General features: G+C 36.1%; 1 protein-coding gene across 1 annotated transcript in view; it reads right to left on the bottom strand.

The window, feature by feature from the left end:
- Positions 1-9,703, bottom strand: part of dpt (dermatopontin) — a 14,937-nt gene extending 5,234 nt beyond the window's left edge. The window contains exon 1 of the mRNA XM_061888312.1: positions 9,346-9,703. Coding sequence (XP_061744296.1) covers positions 9,346-9,650 — 305 coding nt within the window. The 5' untranslated portion in view covers positions 9,651-9,703. The remainder of the gene's footprint in view (positions 1-9,345) is intronic.
- Between the last annotated feature and the right edge of the window lie 10,143 nt (positions 9,704-19,846).

Genomic DNA, 19,846 nt, shown 5'->3' with positions numbered 1-19,846 from the left:
CAAACATCTTGTACTTGTGAACATCCAGGGACACAAAGATCTTGTACTTGTACTTGTGAACATCCAGGGACGCAAACATCTTGTACTTGTGAACATCCAGGGACACAAAGATCTTGTACTTGTACTTGTGAACGACCAAGGACACAAGGATCTTGTACTTGTGAACATCCAGGGACACAAAGATCTTGTACTTGTACTTGAGAACATCCAGGGACACAAAGATCTTGTACTTGTGAACATCCAGGGACACAAATATCTTGTACTTGTGAACATCCAGGGACACAAAGATCTTGTACTTGTGAACATCCAGGGACACAAAGATCTTGTACTTGTGAACATCCAGGGACGCAAACATCTTGTACTTGTACTTGAGAACTTTCAGGGACACAAACATCTTATTCTTGTGAACATCCAGGGACACAAATATCTTGTACTTGTACTTGTAAACATCCAGGGAGACAACGATCTTGTACTTGTGAACATTCAGGGAGACAAAGATCTTATACTTGTGAACATCCAGGGACACAAAGATCTTGTACTTGTGAACATCCAGGGACACAAAGATATTGTACTTGTGAACATCCAGGGACACAAAGATCTTGTACTTGTGAACATTCAGGGACACAAAGATCTTGTACTTGTGAACATTCAGGGACGCAAACATCTTGTACTTGTACTTGTGAACATCAAGGGACACAAATATCTTGTACTTGTACTTGTGAACATCCAGGGACACAAATATCTTGTACTTGTGAACATCCAGGGACACAAAGATATTGCACTTGTACTTGAGAACATTCAGGGACACAAACATCTTGTACTTGTGAACATCCAGGGACACAAAGATCTTGTACTTGTACTTGTGAACATCCAGGGACACAAAGATCTTGTACTTGTGAACATCCAGGGACACAAATATCTTGTACTTGTACTTGAGAACATTCAGGGACACAAACATCTTGTACTTGTGAACATCCAGGGACACAAAGATCTTGTACTTGTACTTGAGAACATTCAGGGACACAAAGATCTTGTACTTGTGAACATCCAGGGACACAAAGATCTTGTACTTGTGAACATCCAGGGACACAAAGATCTTGTACTTGTGAACATCCAGGGACACAAAGATCTTGTACTTGTGAACATCCAGGGACACAAATATCTTGTACTTGTGAACATCCAGGGACACAAAGATCTTGTACTTGTGAACATCCAGGGACACAAAGATCTTGTACTTGTACTTGTGAACATCCAGGGACACAAATATCTTGTACTTGTACTTGTGAACATCCAGGGACACAAAGATCTTGTACTTGTGAACATCCAGGGACACAAAGATCTTGTACTTTCACTTGAGAACATCCAGGGACACAAACATCTTGTACTTTTGAACATCCAGGGACACAAAGATCTTGTACTTGTACTTGAGAACATTCAGGGACACAAACATCTTGTACTTGTGAACATCCAGGGACACAAAGATCTTGTACTTGTACTTGAGAACATTCAGGGACACAAAGATCTTGTACTTGTGAACATCCAGGGACACAAAGATCTTGTACTTGTGAACATCCAGGGACACAAAGATCTTGTACTTGTGAACATCCAGGGACACAAAGATCTTGTACTTGTGAACATCCAGGGACACAAAGATCTTGTACTTGTGAACATCCAGGGACACAAAGATCTTGTACTTGTGAACATCCAGGGACACAAAGATCTTGTACTTGTACTTGTGAACATCCAGGGACACAAAGATCTTGTACTTGTGAACATCCAGGGACACAAAGATCTTGTACTTTCACTTGAGAACATCCAGGGACACAAACATCTTGTACTTTTGAACATCCAGGGACACAAACATCTTGTACTTGTACTTGAGAACATTCAGGGACACAAACATCTTGTACTTGTGAACATCCAGGGACACAAAGATCTTGTACTTGTACTTGAGAACATTCAGGGACACAAACATCTTGTACTTGTGAACATCCAGGGACACAAAGATCTTGTACTTGTGAACATCCAGGGACACAAAGATCTTGTACTTGTGAACATCCAGGGACACAAAGATCTTGTACTTGTGAACATCTAGGGACACAAAGATCTTGTACTTGTGAACGTCCAGGGACACAAAGATCTTGTACTTGTGAACATCAAGGGACGCAAACATCTTGTACTTGTACTTGAGAACATTCAGGGACACAAACATCTTATACTTGTGAACATCCAGGGACACAAAGATCTTGTACTTGTGAACATCCAGGGACACAAAGATCTTGTACTTGTGAACATCAAGGGACGCAAACATCTTGTACTTGTACTTGAGAACATTCAGGGACACAAACATCTTATACTTGTGAACATCCAGGGACACAAAGATCTTGTACTTCTACTTGTAAACATACAGGGAGACAAAGATCTTGTACTTGTGAACATTCAGGGAGACAACGATCTTATACTTGTGAACATCCAGGGACACAAAGATCTTGTACTTGTGAACATCCAGGGACACAAAGATCTTGTACTTGTGAACACCCAGGGACACAAAGATCTTGTACTTGTGAACATTCAGGGACACAAAGATCTTGTACTTGTGAACATTCAGGGACGCAAACATCTTGTACTTGTACTTGTGAACATCAAGGGACACAAATATCTTGTACTTGTGAACATCCAGGGACACAAAGATCTTGTACTTGTGAACATCCAGGGACACAAAGATATTGCACTTGTACTTGTAAACATACAGGGACACAAACATCTTGTACTTGTGAACATCCAGGGACACAAAGATCTTGTACTTGTACTTGAAAACATTCAGGGACACAAAGATCTTGTATTTGTGAACATCCAGGGACGCAAACATCTTGTACTTGTACTTGTGAACATCAAGGGACACAAATATCTTGTACTTGTACTTGTGAACATCCAGGGACACTAAGATCTTGTACTTGTGAACATCCAGGGACACAAAGATATTGCACTTGTACTTGAGAACATTCAGGGACACAAACATCTTGTACTTGTGAACATCCAGGGACACAAATATCTTGTACTTGTGAACATCCAGGGACACAAAGATCTTGTACTTGTGAACATCCAGGGACACAAAGATCTTGTACTTGTGAACATCCAGGGACACAAAGATCTTGTACTTGTGAACATCCAGGGACACAAATATATTGTACTTGTACTTGAAAACATTCAGGGACACAAATATCTTGTACTTGTGAACATCCAGGGACACAAAGATCTTGTACTTGTGAACATCCAGGGACACAAAGATCTTGTACTTGTACTTGTGAACATCCAGGGACACAAAGATCTTGTACTTGTACTTGTGAACATCCAGGGACGCAAACATCTTGTACTTGTGAACATCCAGGGACACAAAGATCTTGTACTTTTACTTGTGAACGACCAAGGACACAAGGATCTTGTACTTGTGAACATCCAGGGACACAAAGATCGTGTACTTGTACTTGGGAACATCCAGGGACGCAAACATCTTGTACTTGTGAACATCCAGGGACACAAAGATCTTGTACTTGTACTTGTGAACATCCAGGGACACAAAGATCTTGTACTTGTACTTGTGAACATCCAGGGACACAAAGATCTTGTACTTGTACTTGTGAACATCCAGGGACACAAAGATCTTGTACTTGTGAACATCCAGGGACACAAAGATCTTGTACTTTCACTTGAGAACATTCAGGGACACAAACATCTTGTACTTGTGAACATCCAGGGACACAAAGATCTTGTACTTGTGAACATCCAGGGACACAAAGATCTTGTACTTGTGAACATCCAGGGACACAAAGATCTTGTACTTGTGAACATCTAGGGACACAAAGATCTTGTACTTGTGAACATCCAGGGACACAAAGATCTTGTACTTGTGAACATCCAGGGACACAAAGATCTTGTACTTGAGAACATCCAGGGACACAAAGATCTTGTACTTGTGAACATCCAGGGACACAAAGATCTTGTACTTGTGAACATCCAGGGACACAAAGATCTTGTACTTGTGAACATCTAGGGACACAAAGATCTTGTACTTGTGAACGTCCAGGGACACAAAGATCTTGTACTTGTGAACATCAAGGGACGCAAACATCTTGTACTTGTACTTGAGAACATTCAGGGACACAAACATCTTATACTTGTGAACATCCAGGGACACAAAGATCTTGTACTTGTACTTGAGAACATTCAGGGACACAAAGATCTTGTACTTGTGAACATCCAGGGACACAAATATCTTGTACTTGTGAACATCCACGGACACAAAGATCTTGTACTTGTACTTGAGAACATTCAGGGACACAAAGATCTTGTACTTGTGAACATCCAGGGACACAAAGATCTTGTACTTGTGAACATCCAGGGACACAAAGATATTGCACTTGTACTTGTAAACATACAGGGACACAAACATCTTGTACTTGTGAACATCCAGGGACACAAAGATCTTGTACTTGTACTTGAAAACATTCAGGGACACAAAGATCTTGTACTTGTGAACATCCAGGGACACAAAGATCTTGTACTTGTGAACATCCAGGGACACAAAGATCTTGTACTTGTGAACATCCAGGGACACAAAGATCTTGTACTTGTGAACATCCAGGGACACAAAGATCTTGTACTTGTGAACATCCAGGGACGCAAACATCTTGTACTTGTACTTGTAAACATCCAGGGAGACAAAGATCTTGTACTTATGAACATTCAGGGACACAAAGATCTTGTACTTGTGAACATCCAGGGACACAAAGATCTTGTACTTGTGAACATCCAGGGACACAAATATCTTGTACTTGTACTTGTGAACATCCAGGGACACAAAGATCTTGTACTTGTGAACATCCAGGGACGCAAACATCTTGTACTTGTACTTGTGAACATCCAGGGACACAAAGATCTTGTACTTGTGAACATCCAGGGACGCAAACATCTTGTACTTGTACTTGTGAACATCCAGGGACACAAAGATCTTGTACTTGTGAACATCCAGGGACACAAAGATCTTGTACTTGTACTTGTGAACATCCAGGGACACAAAGATCTTGTACTTGTACTTGTGAACATCCAGGGACGCAAACATCTTGTACTTGTGAACATCCAGGGACACAAATATCTTGTACTTTTACTTGTGAACGACCAAGGACACAAGGATCTTGTACTTGTGAACATCCAGGGACACAAAGATCTTGTACTTGTACTTGGGAACATCCAGGGACGCAAACATCTTGTACTTGTGAACATCCAGGGACACAAAGATCTTGTACTTGTACTTGTGAACATCCAGGGACACAAAGATCTTGTACTTGTACTTGTGAACATCCAGGGACACAAAGATCTTGTACTTGTACTTGTGAACATCCAGGGACACAAAGATCTTGTACTTGTGAACATCCAGGGACACAAAGATCTTGTACTTTCACTTGAGAACATTCAGGGACACAAACATCTTGTACTTGTGAACATCCAAGGACACAAAGATCTTGTACTTGTGAACATCCAGGGACACAAAGATCTTGTACTTGTGAACATCTAGGGACACAAAGATCTTGTACTTGTGAACATCCAGGGACACAAAGATCTTGTACTTGTGAACATCCAGGGACACAAAGATCTTGTACTTGAGAACATCCAGGGACACAAAGATCTTGTACTTGTGAACATCCAGGGACACAAAGATCTTGTACTTGTGAACATCCAGGGACACAAAGATCTTGTACTTGTGAACATCTAGGGACACAAAGATCTTGTACTTGTGAACGTCCAGGGACACAAAGATCTTGTACTTGTGAACATCAAGGGACGCAAACATCTTGTACTTGTACTTGAGAACATTCAGGGACACAAACATCTTATACTTGTGAACATCCAGGGACACAAAGATCTTGTACTTGTACTTGAGAACATTCAGGGACACAAAGATCTTGTACTTGTGAACATCCAGGGACACAAATATCTTGTACTTGTGAACATCCACGGACACAAAGATCTTGTACTTGTACTTGAGAACATTCAGGGACACAAAGATCTTGTACTTGTGAACATCCAGGGACACAAAGATCTTGTACTTGTGAACATCCAGGGACACAAAGATATTGCACTTGTACTTGTAAACATACAGGGACACAAACATCTTGTACTTGTGAACATCCAGGGACACAAAGATCTTGTACTTGTACTTGAAAACATTCAGGGACACAAAGATCTTGTACTTGTGAACATCCAGGGACACAAAGATCTTGTACTTGTGAACATCCAGGGACACAAAGATCTTGTACTTGTGAACATCCAGGGACACAAAGATCTTGTACTTGTGAACATCCAGGGACACAAAGATCTTGTACTTGTGAACATCCAGGGACACAAAGATCTTGTACTTGTGAACATCCAGGGACACAAAGATCTTGTACTTGTGAACATCCAGGGACGCAAACATCTTGTACTTGTACTTGTAAACATCCAGGGAGACAAAGATCTTGTACTTATGAACATTCAGGGACACAAAGATCTTGTACTTGTGAACATCCAGGGACACAAAGATCTTGTACTTGTGAACATCCAGGGACACAAATATCTTGTACTTGTACTTGTGAACATCCAGGGACACAAAGATCTTGTACTTGTGAACATCCAGGGACGCAAACATCTTGTACTTGTACTTGTGAACATCCAGGGACACAAAGATCTTGTACTTGTGAACATCCAGGGACGCAAACATCTTGTACTTGTACTTGTGAACATCCAGGGACACAAAGATCTTGTACTTGTGAACATCCAGGGACGCAAACATATTGTACTTGTACTTGTGAACATCCAGGGATGTTGTACTTGTGAACATGCACAAGTAGAAGATCTTTAGCTTGTGGATGTGAACATCCAGGGAATGAAAGCAGCCTCAGCGAGTGCAGACGTTTGTCATGGAAACATGGCCTCCAGGGGCCCACGGCGTCTAGCGGATGGGGGCCGGGTGGGGGGGTGGGGTGGGGGGGGGGGGTGACGTCTCCAGCGGCGTGCATTGAGACAAACAGCAGCTCTGCTAAAGGTGTGGCGCTAACACACGTCCATGGAAGGCGGTGGAAGAGACTGGCAGGACTGGTAGAGGAGGATACTTTCTCTCAAAGGCATCATGCTCATACCTCTCATGTCTGACTGCCTTTTATCACCAGAGTATGTTTTATCATCAAATATGTTCCAGCTTGCAGTAGAAGTACCTTGTCTGGTGGCCTTTTATCAACATTTACTAACTAACATGATTAGCTAAATCGGCTAGCAATGCTGAAAATGAACAAACAGGCTGACTTGACCAGGTATTTTCTGCTAGCAATGCTGACAAATAAGCCAACTGGCTAACTCGATGAGCTAAGTCTGCTACCAATGCTAAAAAAAAAAGTACAAACAAGGCTAGCTTGATGAGCTAATTCTGCTAGCACAAACACAGAACACATGACAAAGTAACTGGCTAACTTGACAAGCTAATTCAGCTGGCAAAGTTGAAGAAAACTCGCTATATGGCTAATTAGATGAGCTAATTATGTTAGCAATGGTAAAAAACTAGCTAAATGGCTAACTTGATGAACTAATTAGGTTAACAATGCTAAGAAAACTAGCTAAATGGCTAACTTGATGAGCTAATTAGGTTAGCAATGCTAACAAATAAGGTCAATGGCTAACTTGATGAGCTAATTAGGTTTCCAATGCTAAAGAAAATTAGCTAAATGGCTAACTTGATGAACTAATTAGGTTAGCAATGGTGAAAAAATCTAGCTAAATGGCTAACTTGATGAACTATTTAGGTTAACAATGCTAAGGAAAACTAGCTAAATGGCTAACTTGATGAGCTAATTAGGTTAGCAATGCTAACTAACAAGGTCAATGGCTAACTTGATGAGCTAATTAGGTTTGCAATGCTAAAGAAAATTAGCTAAATGGCTAACTTGATGAGCTAAATAGTTTAGCAATGCTAACAACCAAGGTCAATGACTAACTTGATGAGCTAATTAGGTTAGCAATGCTCACAAATAAGGTCAGTGGCTAACAAGGTCAATGGCTAACTTGATGAGCTGATTAAGTTAGCAATGCTAACAACCAAGGTCAATGGCTAACTTGACGAGCTAATTAGGTTATCAATGGTAAATAAAACTAACTAAATGGCTAACTTGATAAGCTAATTACATCAGCAATGCTAACAAACAAGTTCAATGGCTAACTTGACAAGCAAATTAGGTTATCAATGGTAAAGAAAACTAACTAGATGGCTAACTTGATAAGCTAATTACATTAGCAATGCTAACAAACAAGTTCATTGGCTAACTTGATGAGCTAATTCGGTTAGCAATGCTTAAGAAAACTAGCTAAATGGCTAACTTGATGAGCTAATTCAGTTAGCAATGCTAACAAACATCATTGGCTAACTTGATGAGCTGATTAAGTTAGCAATGCTAAAGAAAACAAGCTAAATGGCTAACATGATGAGCTAATTAGGTTAGCAATGCTAACTAACAAGGTCAATGGCTAACTTGACGAGCTAATTAGGTTATCAATGGTAAAGAAAACTAACTAAATGGCTAACAAGATAAGCTAATTACATTAGCAATGCTAACAAACAAGTTCAATGGCTAACTTGATGGGCTAATTAGGTTAGCAACGCTAATGAAAACTAGCCAAATGGCTAACTTGATGAGCCAATTCGGTTTGCAATGCTAGAGAAAATTAGCTAAATGGCTATTTGATGAGCTAATTAGGTTAGCAATGCTAAGAAAAATAGCTAAATGGCTAACTTGATGAGCTAATTAGGTTAGCAATGCTAACAAATAAGGTCAATGGCTAACTTGGTGAGCTAATTAAGTTAGCAATGCTAACAACCAAGGTCAATGGCTAACTTGATGAGCTAATTAATTAGCAATGCTAACAAAAAAGGTCAATGGCTAACTTGATGAGCTAATTAAGTTAGCAATGCTAACAACCAAGGTCAATGGCTAACTTGACGAGCTAATTAGGTTATCAATGGTAAAGAAAACTAACTAAATGGCTAACTTGATAAGCTAATTACATTAGCAATGCTAACAAACAAGGTCAATGGTTAACTTGATGAGCTAATCCTCTTATTAAAACGGGCAAACGAACAAAAAGGCTAACTTGAGGAGCTAATTGTGCTAACAATGCTGGCATCAAGAAATATTTTTTCAAAAGTAATAAGTAAGTGTGGATTATTTTGTCCACATCACGGCAAACTGGTCATGTGACCTTTTTTCTGTTTGTGCGCCAAGGAAGACGTCGTTGTGGGAAGGTGGCGTGAAAGCAGGGACATACCACTCCATGCCAGCGCGGCTGATGTCGTCCCACCAGCAGTCGCTGGGGGTCCCCAGACCCTCGGGGGTGGGCTGGCACTCGAAGCTCCACAGGCGGTCCGAGCCCTCCCTCTGGCTGAAGTAGCTCCTGGCGGCCACCATCACCTCGCCGTGCGGGCACTGGAAGCTGAAGCCCTGGCGGTAGCCGTTGACCCAGCCCATGTCCTGGTGGTCGTGCAGGTCCTGGGACTGGAACTGGGACTGGGACTGGGACTGGGTTGCCGAGGCCAGCAGGGACCAGGCCAGCGCCACTAGAGCAGGATTCATGTCGAAGGAAGCGAGTCTGACCCGCTAAGTCCCAGCTGCCTGGCTTTTTAAAGCCCGCCCCGGAGAAAAAACCTGGGCGCTCCAGATGTTTGGGAGGAGCGGGGATCCAGAAGTGGACCTCATTGGACCTTTTAAGGTGGACTCTGCAAAAAGAAGGCCGGCGAAGCGTCGGCGCCGCGGAGGCGAGCACCTTAAAAGTTCCCATGCACTTCTAATGATGACGTCATGCTTTGTTAACGAGGCCTTGGAGTGAGCGCTCGCTCACGTGTTAACAATCTTCGCCATGTGTTCTGTCTCAGAAACTCGCCTTTTGGACCCAGAAAGGGTCATGAGAGCCACAGGAAATGGATGAAAACGGAATCAGCTCCAAATGTCCAAGTCCTGCAAACAAGAACCAAGAACCGTGACTTTACTGCAACGTGGCATTTCAATGGAGCCAAAGTAGCTGCAAATACAGCCACAGGAACACAACATGACAAACAACAGCATGGACACAAAACATGACAGACAACAGCATAAACACACAACAGCATAAACACACAACATGACAAACAACACCATAAAGACAAAGCATGACGAACAACAGCATGGACACAAAACATGACAAAAAACAGCATGGACACGAAACATGACAGACAACACCATGAACACACAACATGACAAACAACATGACAGACAGCAACATAAACACACCACGTGACAAACAACTGCACAGACACAAAACATGACAAACAACAACACGGACACAACATGACAAACAACACCATGAGCACAAAGCACGACAAACCACAGCATAAACACACAACGTGACAAACAACAGCATAAACTCAAAACATGACAAACAACAGCATTAACACAAACCATGACAAACAACACCAAAACACACAACATGACGAACAACGCTACGAACAAAAAATTACAACACCATAAACACACAACATGACAAGGAACACCATAAACACACAACATGACAAACAACAGCATGGACACAAAACATGACAAACAACACCATAAACACACAACATGACAAACAACCCCATAAACACAAAACGTGACAAACAACAGCACGGGCACAACGTGACAAACAACACCATAAACACACAGCATGACAAACATCTTGATAAAGACAAAACATGGCAAACAACAGCATGAACACAAAACATGACAAACAACACCAAAACACATAACATGACAAACAACACTACGAAACAAAAAATGACAACACCATTAACACACAACATGACAAGCAACACCATAGACACACAACAAGACAGACAACGTGGTTACACAAAACATGACAAACAACACCATCAACACAAAACATGACAAACAACACCATCAACACAAAACATGACAAACAACACCACAAACGCAAAACGTGGCGGACGACATCATAAACAGAAAACATGACAAACAACACCAACAACATACAACATGACTAACAACACTACAAACAAGAAATGAAAATACCATAAACACAAAACATGACAAACAAGACCAAAACACACAACATGAAATACACCACTACGAACAAAAATTGATAGCAACATAAACACACAACATGACGGACAACAGCATGAACACAAAACATGACAAACAACAGCATGAACACAAAATATGACAAACAACACCAAGAACACACAACATGACAAACAACACTACGAACAAAAAATTACGACAACATAAACACACAACATGACAGACAACAACATGAACACAAAACATGACAAACAACACCATCAACACAAAACATGACAAACAACACGGCAAACACGAAACATGGCGAACAACACCATGAGCACACAACATGACAAACAACAGCTTGGACACAAAACATGACAAACAACAACAAAAACACACAACATGTCAGAAAACACTACAAACAAAAAAATGACAACACCATAAACACAAAACATGACGAACAACACCATGGACACACAACATGACAAACAACACCATAAACACACAACATGACAAACAACAGCATGAACACAAAACATGACAAACAACAGCATAAACACTAGACAAACAACAGCATGAACACAAAGCATGAAAAACAACATCAAAAACACACATTACGAACAACACCATAAACACACAACATGACAAACAAAAATGTGAACACAAAACATGACGGACAACAGCATCAACACAAAACATGACAAACAACACCACAAACACACAACATGACAAACCATACTATAGACACACAACATGACAAACAACACCATTAACACACAACATGACAACAGCATGAACACAAAACATGACGAACAACACTATCAACACAAAACATAACAAACAACAACATGGACATAAAACATGACAAACAACACCAAAAACACACAACATGACAAACAACACTACCAACAAAAAAAATGACAACACCATCAACACAAAACATGTAATACACCACCAAAAACACACGACAAATAACACTATAAACACAAAACATGACAAGCAACACCATAAACACAAAACATGACAAGCAACACCATAAACACAAAACACGACAAACAACACAATAAACACAAAACATGACAAACAACAGCATGAACACAAAACACAACAAACAACACCAAAACACACAACATGACAAACAACACTACGAACAAAAAATGACAACACCATAAACACACAACATGACAAGCAACACCACAGACACACAATATGACAGACAACAGCGTGAACACAAAACATGACAAACAACAGCATGAACACAAAACATGACAAACAACACCAAAAACACACAACATGACAAACAACACTACAAACAAGAAATGTCAACACCATAAACACAAAGCATGACAAACAACACCATAAACACAAACCATGAAAAACAACACCATAAACACAAAACATAACAAACAACCCCATAAACAAAAAATGTGACAAACAGCACCATAAACACAAAACATGACAAACAGCATAAACAAAAAACATGGCAAACAACACCATAAACACAAAACATGGCAAACAACAGCATAAACGCAAAACATGACAAACAACACCATAAACACAAAACCTGACAAACAACAGCATAAACACAAAACATGGCAAACAACACCAAACAAAACATGGCAAACAACACAAAACGTGACAAACAACACAAGACATGACAAACAACAGAATAAACACAACACACGACAAACAACACAAGACATGACAAACAACAGCATAAGCAGAAAACATGACAAACCACACAAAACATGACAAACAACACATAACACGACAAACAACAGCATAAACACAAAACGTGACGAACAGCATTAACAAAAATCATGGCAAACAACAGCATAAACAAAAAACACGGCAAACAACACCATAAACAAAAAACATGGCAACCAACACCATAAACACAAAACATGAAAAACAACACAAGATATGACAGACAACAGCACACACACAACACATGACAAACCACACAAAACATGACAAACAACACATGACATGACAAACAACAGCATAAACACAAAACATGACAAACCACACAGAACATGACAATCAACATAAACACAAAACATGACAAACAATATAAACATGATAAACGACACAAAAATGACAAGCAACAGCATAAACACAAAAATTGAAAAACAACACAGAACATGACAAACAACAGCATTAACAAAAATAATGGGAAACAACAGTATAAACAAACAACATGGCAACAACACCATAAACACAACATGAAAAACAACACAAGATATGACAAACAACAGCACACACACAAAACATGACAAACCACACAAAACATGACAAACCACACAGAACAAGACAAACAGCATAAACACAAAACATGACAAACTACATAAACATGACAAACGACACAAAAATGACAAGCAACAGCATAAATGCAAAACATGACAAACATCACCACAAGCACAAAACATGACAACCAACCGCATAAACACAAAACATGACAAACAACAGCATTAACAAAAATCATGGCAAACAACAGTATAAACAAACAACATGACAACAACACCATGAACACAAAACATGACAAACAACACAAGATATGACAAACAACAGCACACACACAAAACATGACAAACTAAACAAAACATGACAAACCACACAAAACATGACAAACAACACATGACATGACATATAGCAGCATAAACACAAAACATGGCAAACCACACAAAAACATGACAAGCAGCATGGACACAAAACATGACAAACTACATAAACATGACAAACAACACAAAATGACAACCAACAGCATTAACACAAAACATGACAAACAATTGCATAAACACAAATCATGACGAACAACAGCACAAACACAAAACATGACAAACAACAGCATAAGGGCTGATGTTTTGTGGGTGAATAGAAAGAATGACTGTCAACCTTTATGGTTGTCAAAAACATTCCGTTATTTTTTTTTAATGTAAAAAAACAAAGAAGCTTTTTTTTTTAAACAGGTTTTTGAAAATGATGAATTGATTTAGAATCAAAATAAATAAAAATCCCGATGTGGATGGGAATTAATTTTTTGGGGGTGTTTGTTTTCAGCGTCTTTACCTTTAAAAAGGCTATCGAAGTTAAGTGTTTTATTTTTTCCATTTTATTTATGTGATGTATTTTATTTATTTTATTGTATATATTTTTTTAAACAAAAAAAGGAATAAAAACGAAACGAAAACAAAAAACAATTTTTTAATTTTTTTATTTATTGTATTCATTTGATTTATTTATTATTTTCTTTATTTTTATTTTATTTTATTTTATTTTATACGACAGTCACAGGGAGAACATGCAAACTCCACACAGAAAGACCCCGAGTCCTGGGATCAAACCCAAGTATTGTGAGGCGCACTCACTAACCCTTTTTCTACTATCAATTTTATTATCAATTTTTAATATAAAAAAGTAAAAAAATGTATTAAAAAAACCCAAGTTGAGTTATTTTGTTTTCTTAATTCTATTCATTTATTTTATTTTATACATTTGATGAATGTATTTATTTTTATTGTATTTTATTTATCATAGATATTTTATGTATTTTTATATTATTTTTTCAACAAGAAAATTATCTAAAAATAGTACAATTAAAAAAAATAAAAGTCGAGTTTTTTATTTTATTGATTCTATTCATTTTATATTTTTTTATATTACCAATTTTTAATTTAAAAAATTAAAAAAACAACAACCCCCCCAAGTTGAGTTATTTTCTTTTCTTAATTCTATTCATTTAATTTATTTGATATATTTGATGTGTTTATTTATTTTAATTTTATTTGATTTATTATAGATATTTTATGTATTTTTATATTATTTTTTCATCAAGAGAAGTATATAAAAATAGTACAATTGAAAAAAAACAAGTTGAGTTTTTTTCTTTTATTGATTCTATTAATTTTATATATTTTTATATTATCAATTTTGAATTTAAAAAAGTAAAAAAAAATTCTATTCATTTTATTTATTTGTTATATTTATTTATTTTTATTGTATTGTATTTATTCTACATATTTCATGTATATTTGTATTATTTTTTCAACAAGAACAGTATCCAAAAAAAACAAGTTGAGTTTTTTTTATCGGATTAACTTTATTCATTTTAGTTATTTATATATAATATAATTTATATATTATTTTTATATATTTTATTTATTAATTTATTAATTTTGTATTTTTTTATATATTTTATTTATTTTTGTATCATTATTTTTAATACCATTTACAAAAATGAAAATAAATTAATTCTATTCATTTATTTTTCATTTATTTATTTTAATATTATCAATTTTTAAGTAAAAAAAATATTTAAAAAAACAACAACTACAACAAAAAAGAAGTTGAGTTCTTCCCTGATTATTTCAGGTGAAAGTAAGAAGTGTAAAGAAGTGAGTCCCTAACCTGCGTCATGTGACAGCGATGGCGGCGTCATGTGATGCGTGACACAATCAACATGTGAGTGTTGTCGCCCGCCGCCATTGGCTGGGCGCCGAATGAACGGGCCTGAAATAGACGGCGGCGTCTATAAATAAAGCCCACTTCTGCCTCCTTGACTCTGCTATTTAGGAACATCAAGCCACGCTTTATTCTAGAAGGCTTTGAAGACTATCTGCGGCTGATGGTGACTGGTCTGGTTGCCACGGAGACCAGAGGAGGCGGGAGATGAAAGAGATGCTAATTCTGGGGTCACCAACGCGGTGGTCGCCCGTAAGGACCAGATGAGTCGCCCGCTGGCCTGTTCTAAAAATAGCTCAAATAGCAGCACTTACCAGTGAGCTGCCTCTATTTTTTTAATTGTATTTATTTACTAGCAAGCTGGTCTCGCTTTGCTGGACATTTTTAATTCTAAGAGAGACAAAACTCAAATAGAATTTGAAAACCCAAGAAAATATTTGAAAGACTTGGTCTTCACTTGTTTAAATAAATTCATTTATTTTTTTACTTTGCTTCTTATAACTTTCAGAAAGACAATTTTAGAGAAAAAATACAACCTTAAAAATGATTTTAGGATTTTTAAACACATATACCTTTTTACCTTTTAAATTCCTTCCTCTTCTTTCCTGACAATTTAAATCAATGTCTAATTATTTTTTTATTGTAAAGAATAATAAATACATTTTAATTTAATTCTTCGTTGTAGCTTCGGTTTTTTCGATAAAGAATATTTGTGAAATATTTCTTCAAACTTATTATGATTAAAATTAAAACTAAAATATTCTGCCAAATCTAGAAAATCTGTAGAATCAAATTTAAATCTTATTTCAAAGTCTTTTGAATTTCTTTTAAATTTTTTTGTTCTGGAAAATCTAAAAGAAATAATGATTTGTCTTTGTTAGAAATATAGCTTGGTCCAATTTGTTATATATTCTAACAAAGTGCAGATTGGATTTTAACCTATTTAAAACATGTCATCAAAATATTCAAATTAATTTTAATCAGGAAAAATTACTTATGATGTTCCATAATTTTTTTATTTTTTTTTTTCAAAAAGATTCGAATTAGCTAGTTTTTCTTTTCTTTTTATCGGTTGAATTTTGAATTTCAAAGAGTGGAAATTGAAGATAAACTATGTTTTTATATATTTTTTTGTCTTTTAAACCGTTCAATTAAGTGTTTTTTCATCATTTATTCTCTACAAAAAAACCGTCCGTAAAAGGAAAAAAAATGTACGACGGAATGACAGACAGAAATACCCATTTTTTATATGTATAGATTTATTTATTAAAGGTAAATTGAGCAGATTTATACAGTTTATACATCATATGCAATATTTCTAAATAAATATTTGATGTGAATTAATTGGAGCCTTGAATATGTCAATAGTTCATAACAATGATTTTGATTAATTATTATTATTATTTGTGTTTGTTTTGAGACCTTTTTGGAATTGAAAACTTATTTTTTTTATGGCAAACACACAAAATATGCAATATGTTCCCCCCCAAAATATTTCTAATTACATTTTTGATTTGAAATAATTGTGTAATTCATAACAACATTGATTTTGATTCATTATTATATTTTGAACAATGTGAATGAAGGTGGGATAGGCTCTTTTATTGCACTTCTTAATGTTGTTGTTTTTTTTTGAGCCCTTTTTGTCATTGAAAACTTAGTTTTTTGTGGCAAACACACAAAATATGCAATATTTTCCCCCCAAAATATTTAAAAGTATTTTTTGTATTTTAATTAATTGCCTTTAATATGTCAATAATTGATTTATTTTTTGGGGTTTTGTTTTTTTGTTTTATCCCCTTTTTGTCCCTGAATATTTGTTTTTTTATATCGCAAACACACAAAATACGCAATATTTTCCCCTCAAAAATACTCCAAAGTGGAATATTTGATGTCAAGTAATTGTTGCCTTGAATATGTCAATAATGCATAACATTGATTTTGATTCATTATTATATTTTGAACAATGTGAATGAAGGTGGGATAGGCTCTTTTATTGCACTTTTTAATGTTGTTTTTGTTTTGAGCCCTTTTTGTCATTGAAAACTTAGTTTTTTGTGGCAAACACACAAAATATGCAATATTTTCCCCACAAAATATTGAAAATTATTTTTTGTATTTTAAATAATTGCCTTTAATATGTCAATAATTGATTCATTATTTTTTTGTTTTATGCCCTTTTTGTCCCTGAATACTTGTTTTTTTTATGGCAAATACAAAAAATATGCAATATTTTCCCCTCAAAAATACTCCAAAGTGGAATATTTGATGTCAAGTAATTGTTGCCTTGAATATGTCAATAATGCATAACAACATTGATTTTGATTCATTATTATATTTTGAACAATGTGAATGAAGGTGGGATAGGCTCTTTTATTGCACTTTTTAATGTTGTTTTTGTTTTGAGCCCTTTTTGTCATTGAAAACTTAGTTTTTTGTGGCAAACACACAAAATATGCAATATTTTCCCCCCAAAATATTAAAAAAATATATTTGTATGTTAATTGCCTTTAATATGTCAATAATTGATTCATTATTTTTTGTTTGGTTTTTTTGTTTTATGACATTTTTGTCCCTGAATACTTAATGTTTTTTATATCGCAAATACACAAAATAAGCAATATTTTCCCCTCAAAAATACTCCAAAGTGGAATATTTGATGTCAAGTAATTGTTGCCTTGAATATGTCAATAATGCATAACATTGATTTTGATTCATTATTATATTTTGAACAATGCGAATGAAGGTGGGATAGGCTCTTTTATTGCACTTTTTAATGTTGTTTTTGTTTTGAGCCCTTTTTGTCATTGAAAACTTAGTTTTTTGTGGCAAACACACAAAATATGCAATATTTTCCCCACAAAATATTGAAAATTATTTTTTGTATTTTAAGTAATTGCCTTTAATATGTCAATAATTGATTCATTATTTTTTTGTTTATGCCCTTTTTGTCCCTGAATACTTGTTTTTTTTTTATGGCAAATACACAAAATACGCAATATTTTCCCCTCAAAAATACTCCAAAGTGGAATATTTGATGTCAAGTAATTGTTGCCTTGAATATGTCAATAATGCATAACATTGATTTTGATTCATTATTATATTTTGAACAATGCGAATGGAGGTGGGATAGGCTCTTTTATTGCACCTTTTAAACTTGTTTTTGTGTGTTTTGAGCCCTTTTTGTCATTGAAAACTTAGTTTTTTGTGGCAAACACACAAAATATGCAATATTTTCCTCCCAAAATATTTAAAAATATTTTTTGTATTTTAATGAATTGCCTTTAATATGTCAATAATTGATTCATTATTTTTTGTTTGGTTTTTTTGTTTTATGCCCTTTTTGTCCCTGAATACTTAATGTTTTTTATATGACAAATACACAAAATACGCAATATTTTCCCCTCAAAAATACTCCAAAGTGGAATATTTGATGTCAAGTAATTGTTGCCTTGAATATGTCAATAATGCATAACAACATTGATTTTGATTCATTATTATATTTTGAACAATGCGAATGAAGGTGGGATAGGCTCTTTTATTGCACTTTTTAATGTTGTTTTTGTTTGTTTTGAGCCCTTTTTGTCATTGAAAACTTAGTTTTTTGTGGCAAACACACAAAATATGCAATATTTTCCCCAAAACAATATTTGAAATTATTTTTTTTATGTAAATTGCCTTAAATATGTCAATAATTTATAACAACCCTGATTTTGATTCATAATTTTTTGTTTGTGTGTTTCATGCGAATGAAGATGGGATAGGCTCTTTAATTGCACTTTTTAATGTTGTTTTTGTTTGTTTTGAGCCCTTTTTGTCCTTGAAAATTGCCTTTAATATGTCAATAATTGATTCATTATTATTATTATTTATTTTTTTTATGCCACACACAAAATATGCAGTATTTTTCCCCAAAAAATACTCCAAAGTGGAATATTTGATGTCAAGTTACTGAAGCCTTGAATATGTCAATAATGCATAACAACATTGATTTTGATTCATTATTATATTTTGAAAAACGCAGCTTTGATAGGCTCTTTTATTACACTTATTATTATTATTTTTTTTAAATAGTATTTTACCATTGGCGCGTGGCCGTTAAAAAAAAACAGCCAGGGGCCGCACTTTGGACACCTGCCTGACTAAGACGATGGCAAACTTGAGGAAAAGTCTGCAGGGCACAAAGTTGTGACTGAAGGCAACAACAACCACAAGGAGGATGCCAGGTACGCAGAGTCAGAGGTGGCGCAGCACGCTCACACATATCTGCTCTT

The sequence above is a fragment of the Nerophis ophidion genome, linkage group LG26 (assembly GCF_033978795.1).
Source record: "Nerophis ophidion isolate RoL-2023_Sa linkage group LG26, RoL_Noph_v1.0, whole genome shotgun sequence".
In the NCBI taxonomy this organism is placed as follows: domain Eukaryota; kingdom Metazoa; phylum Chordata; class Actinopteri; order Syngnathiformes; family Syngnathidae; genus Nerophis; species Nerophis ophidion.
The sequence above is the reverse complement of the archived record's forward strand: the minus strand, read 5'-3'. Positions and strand labels throughout refer to the sequence as shown.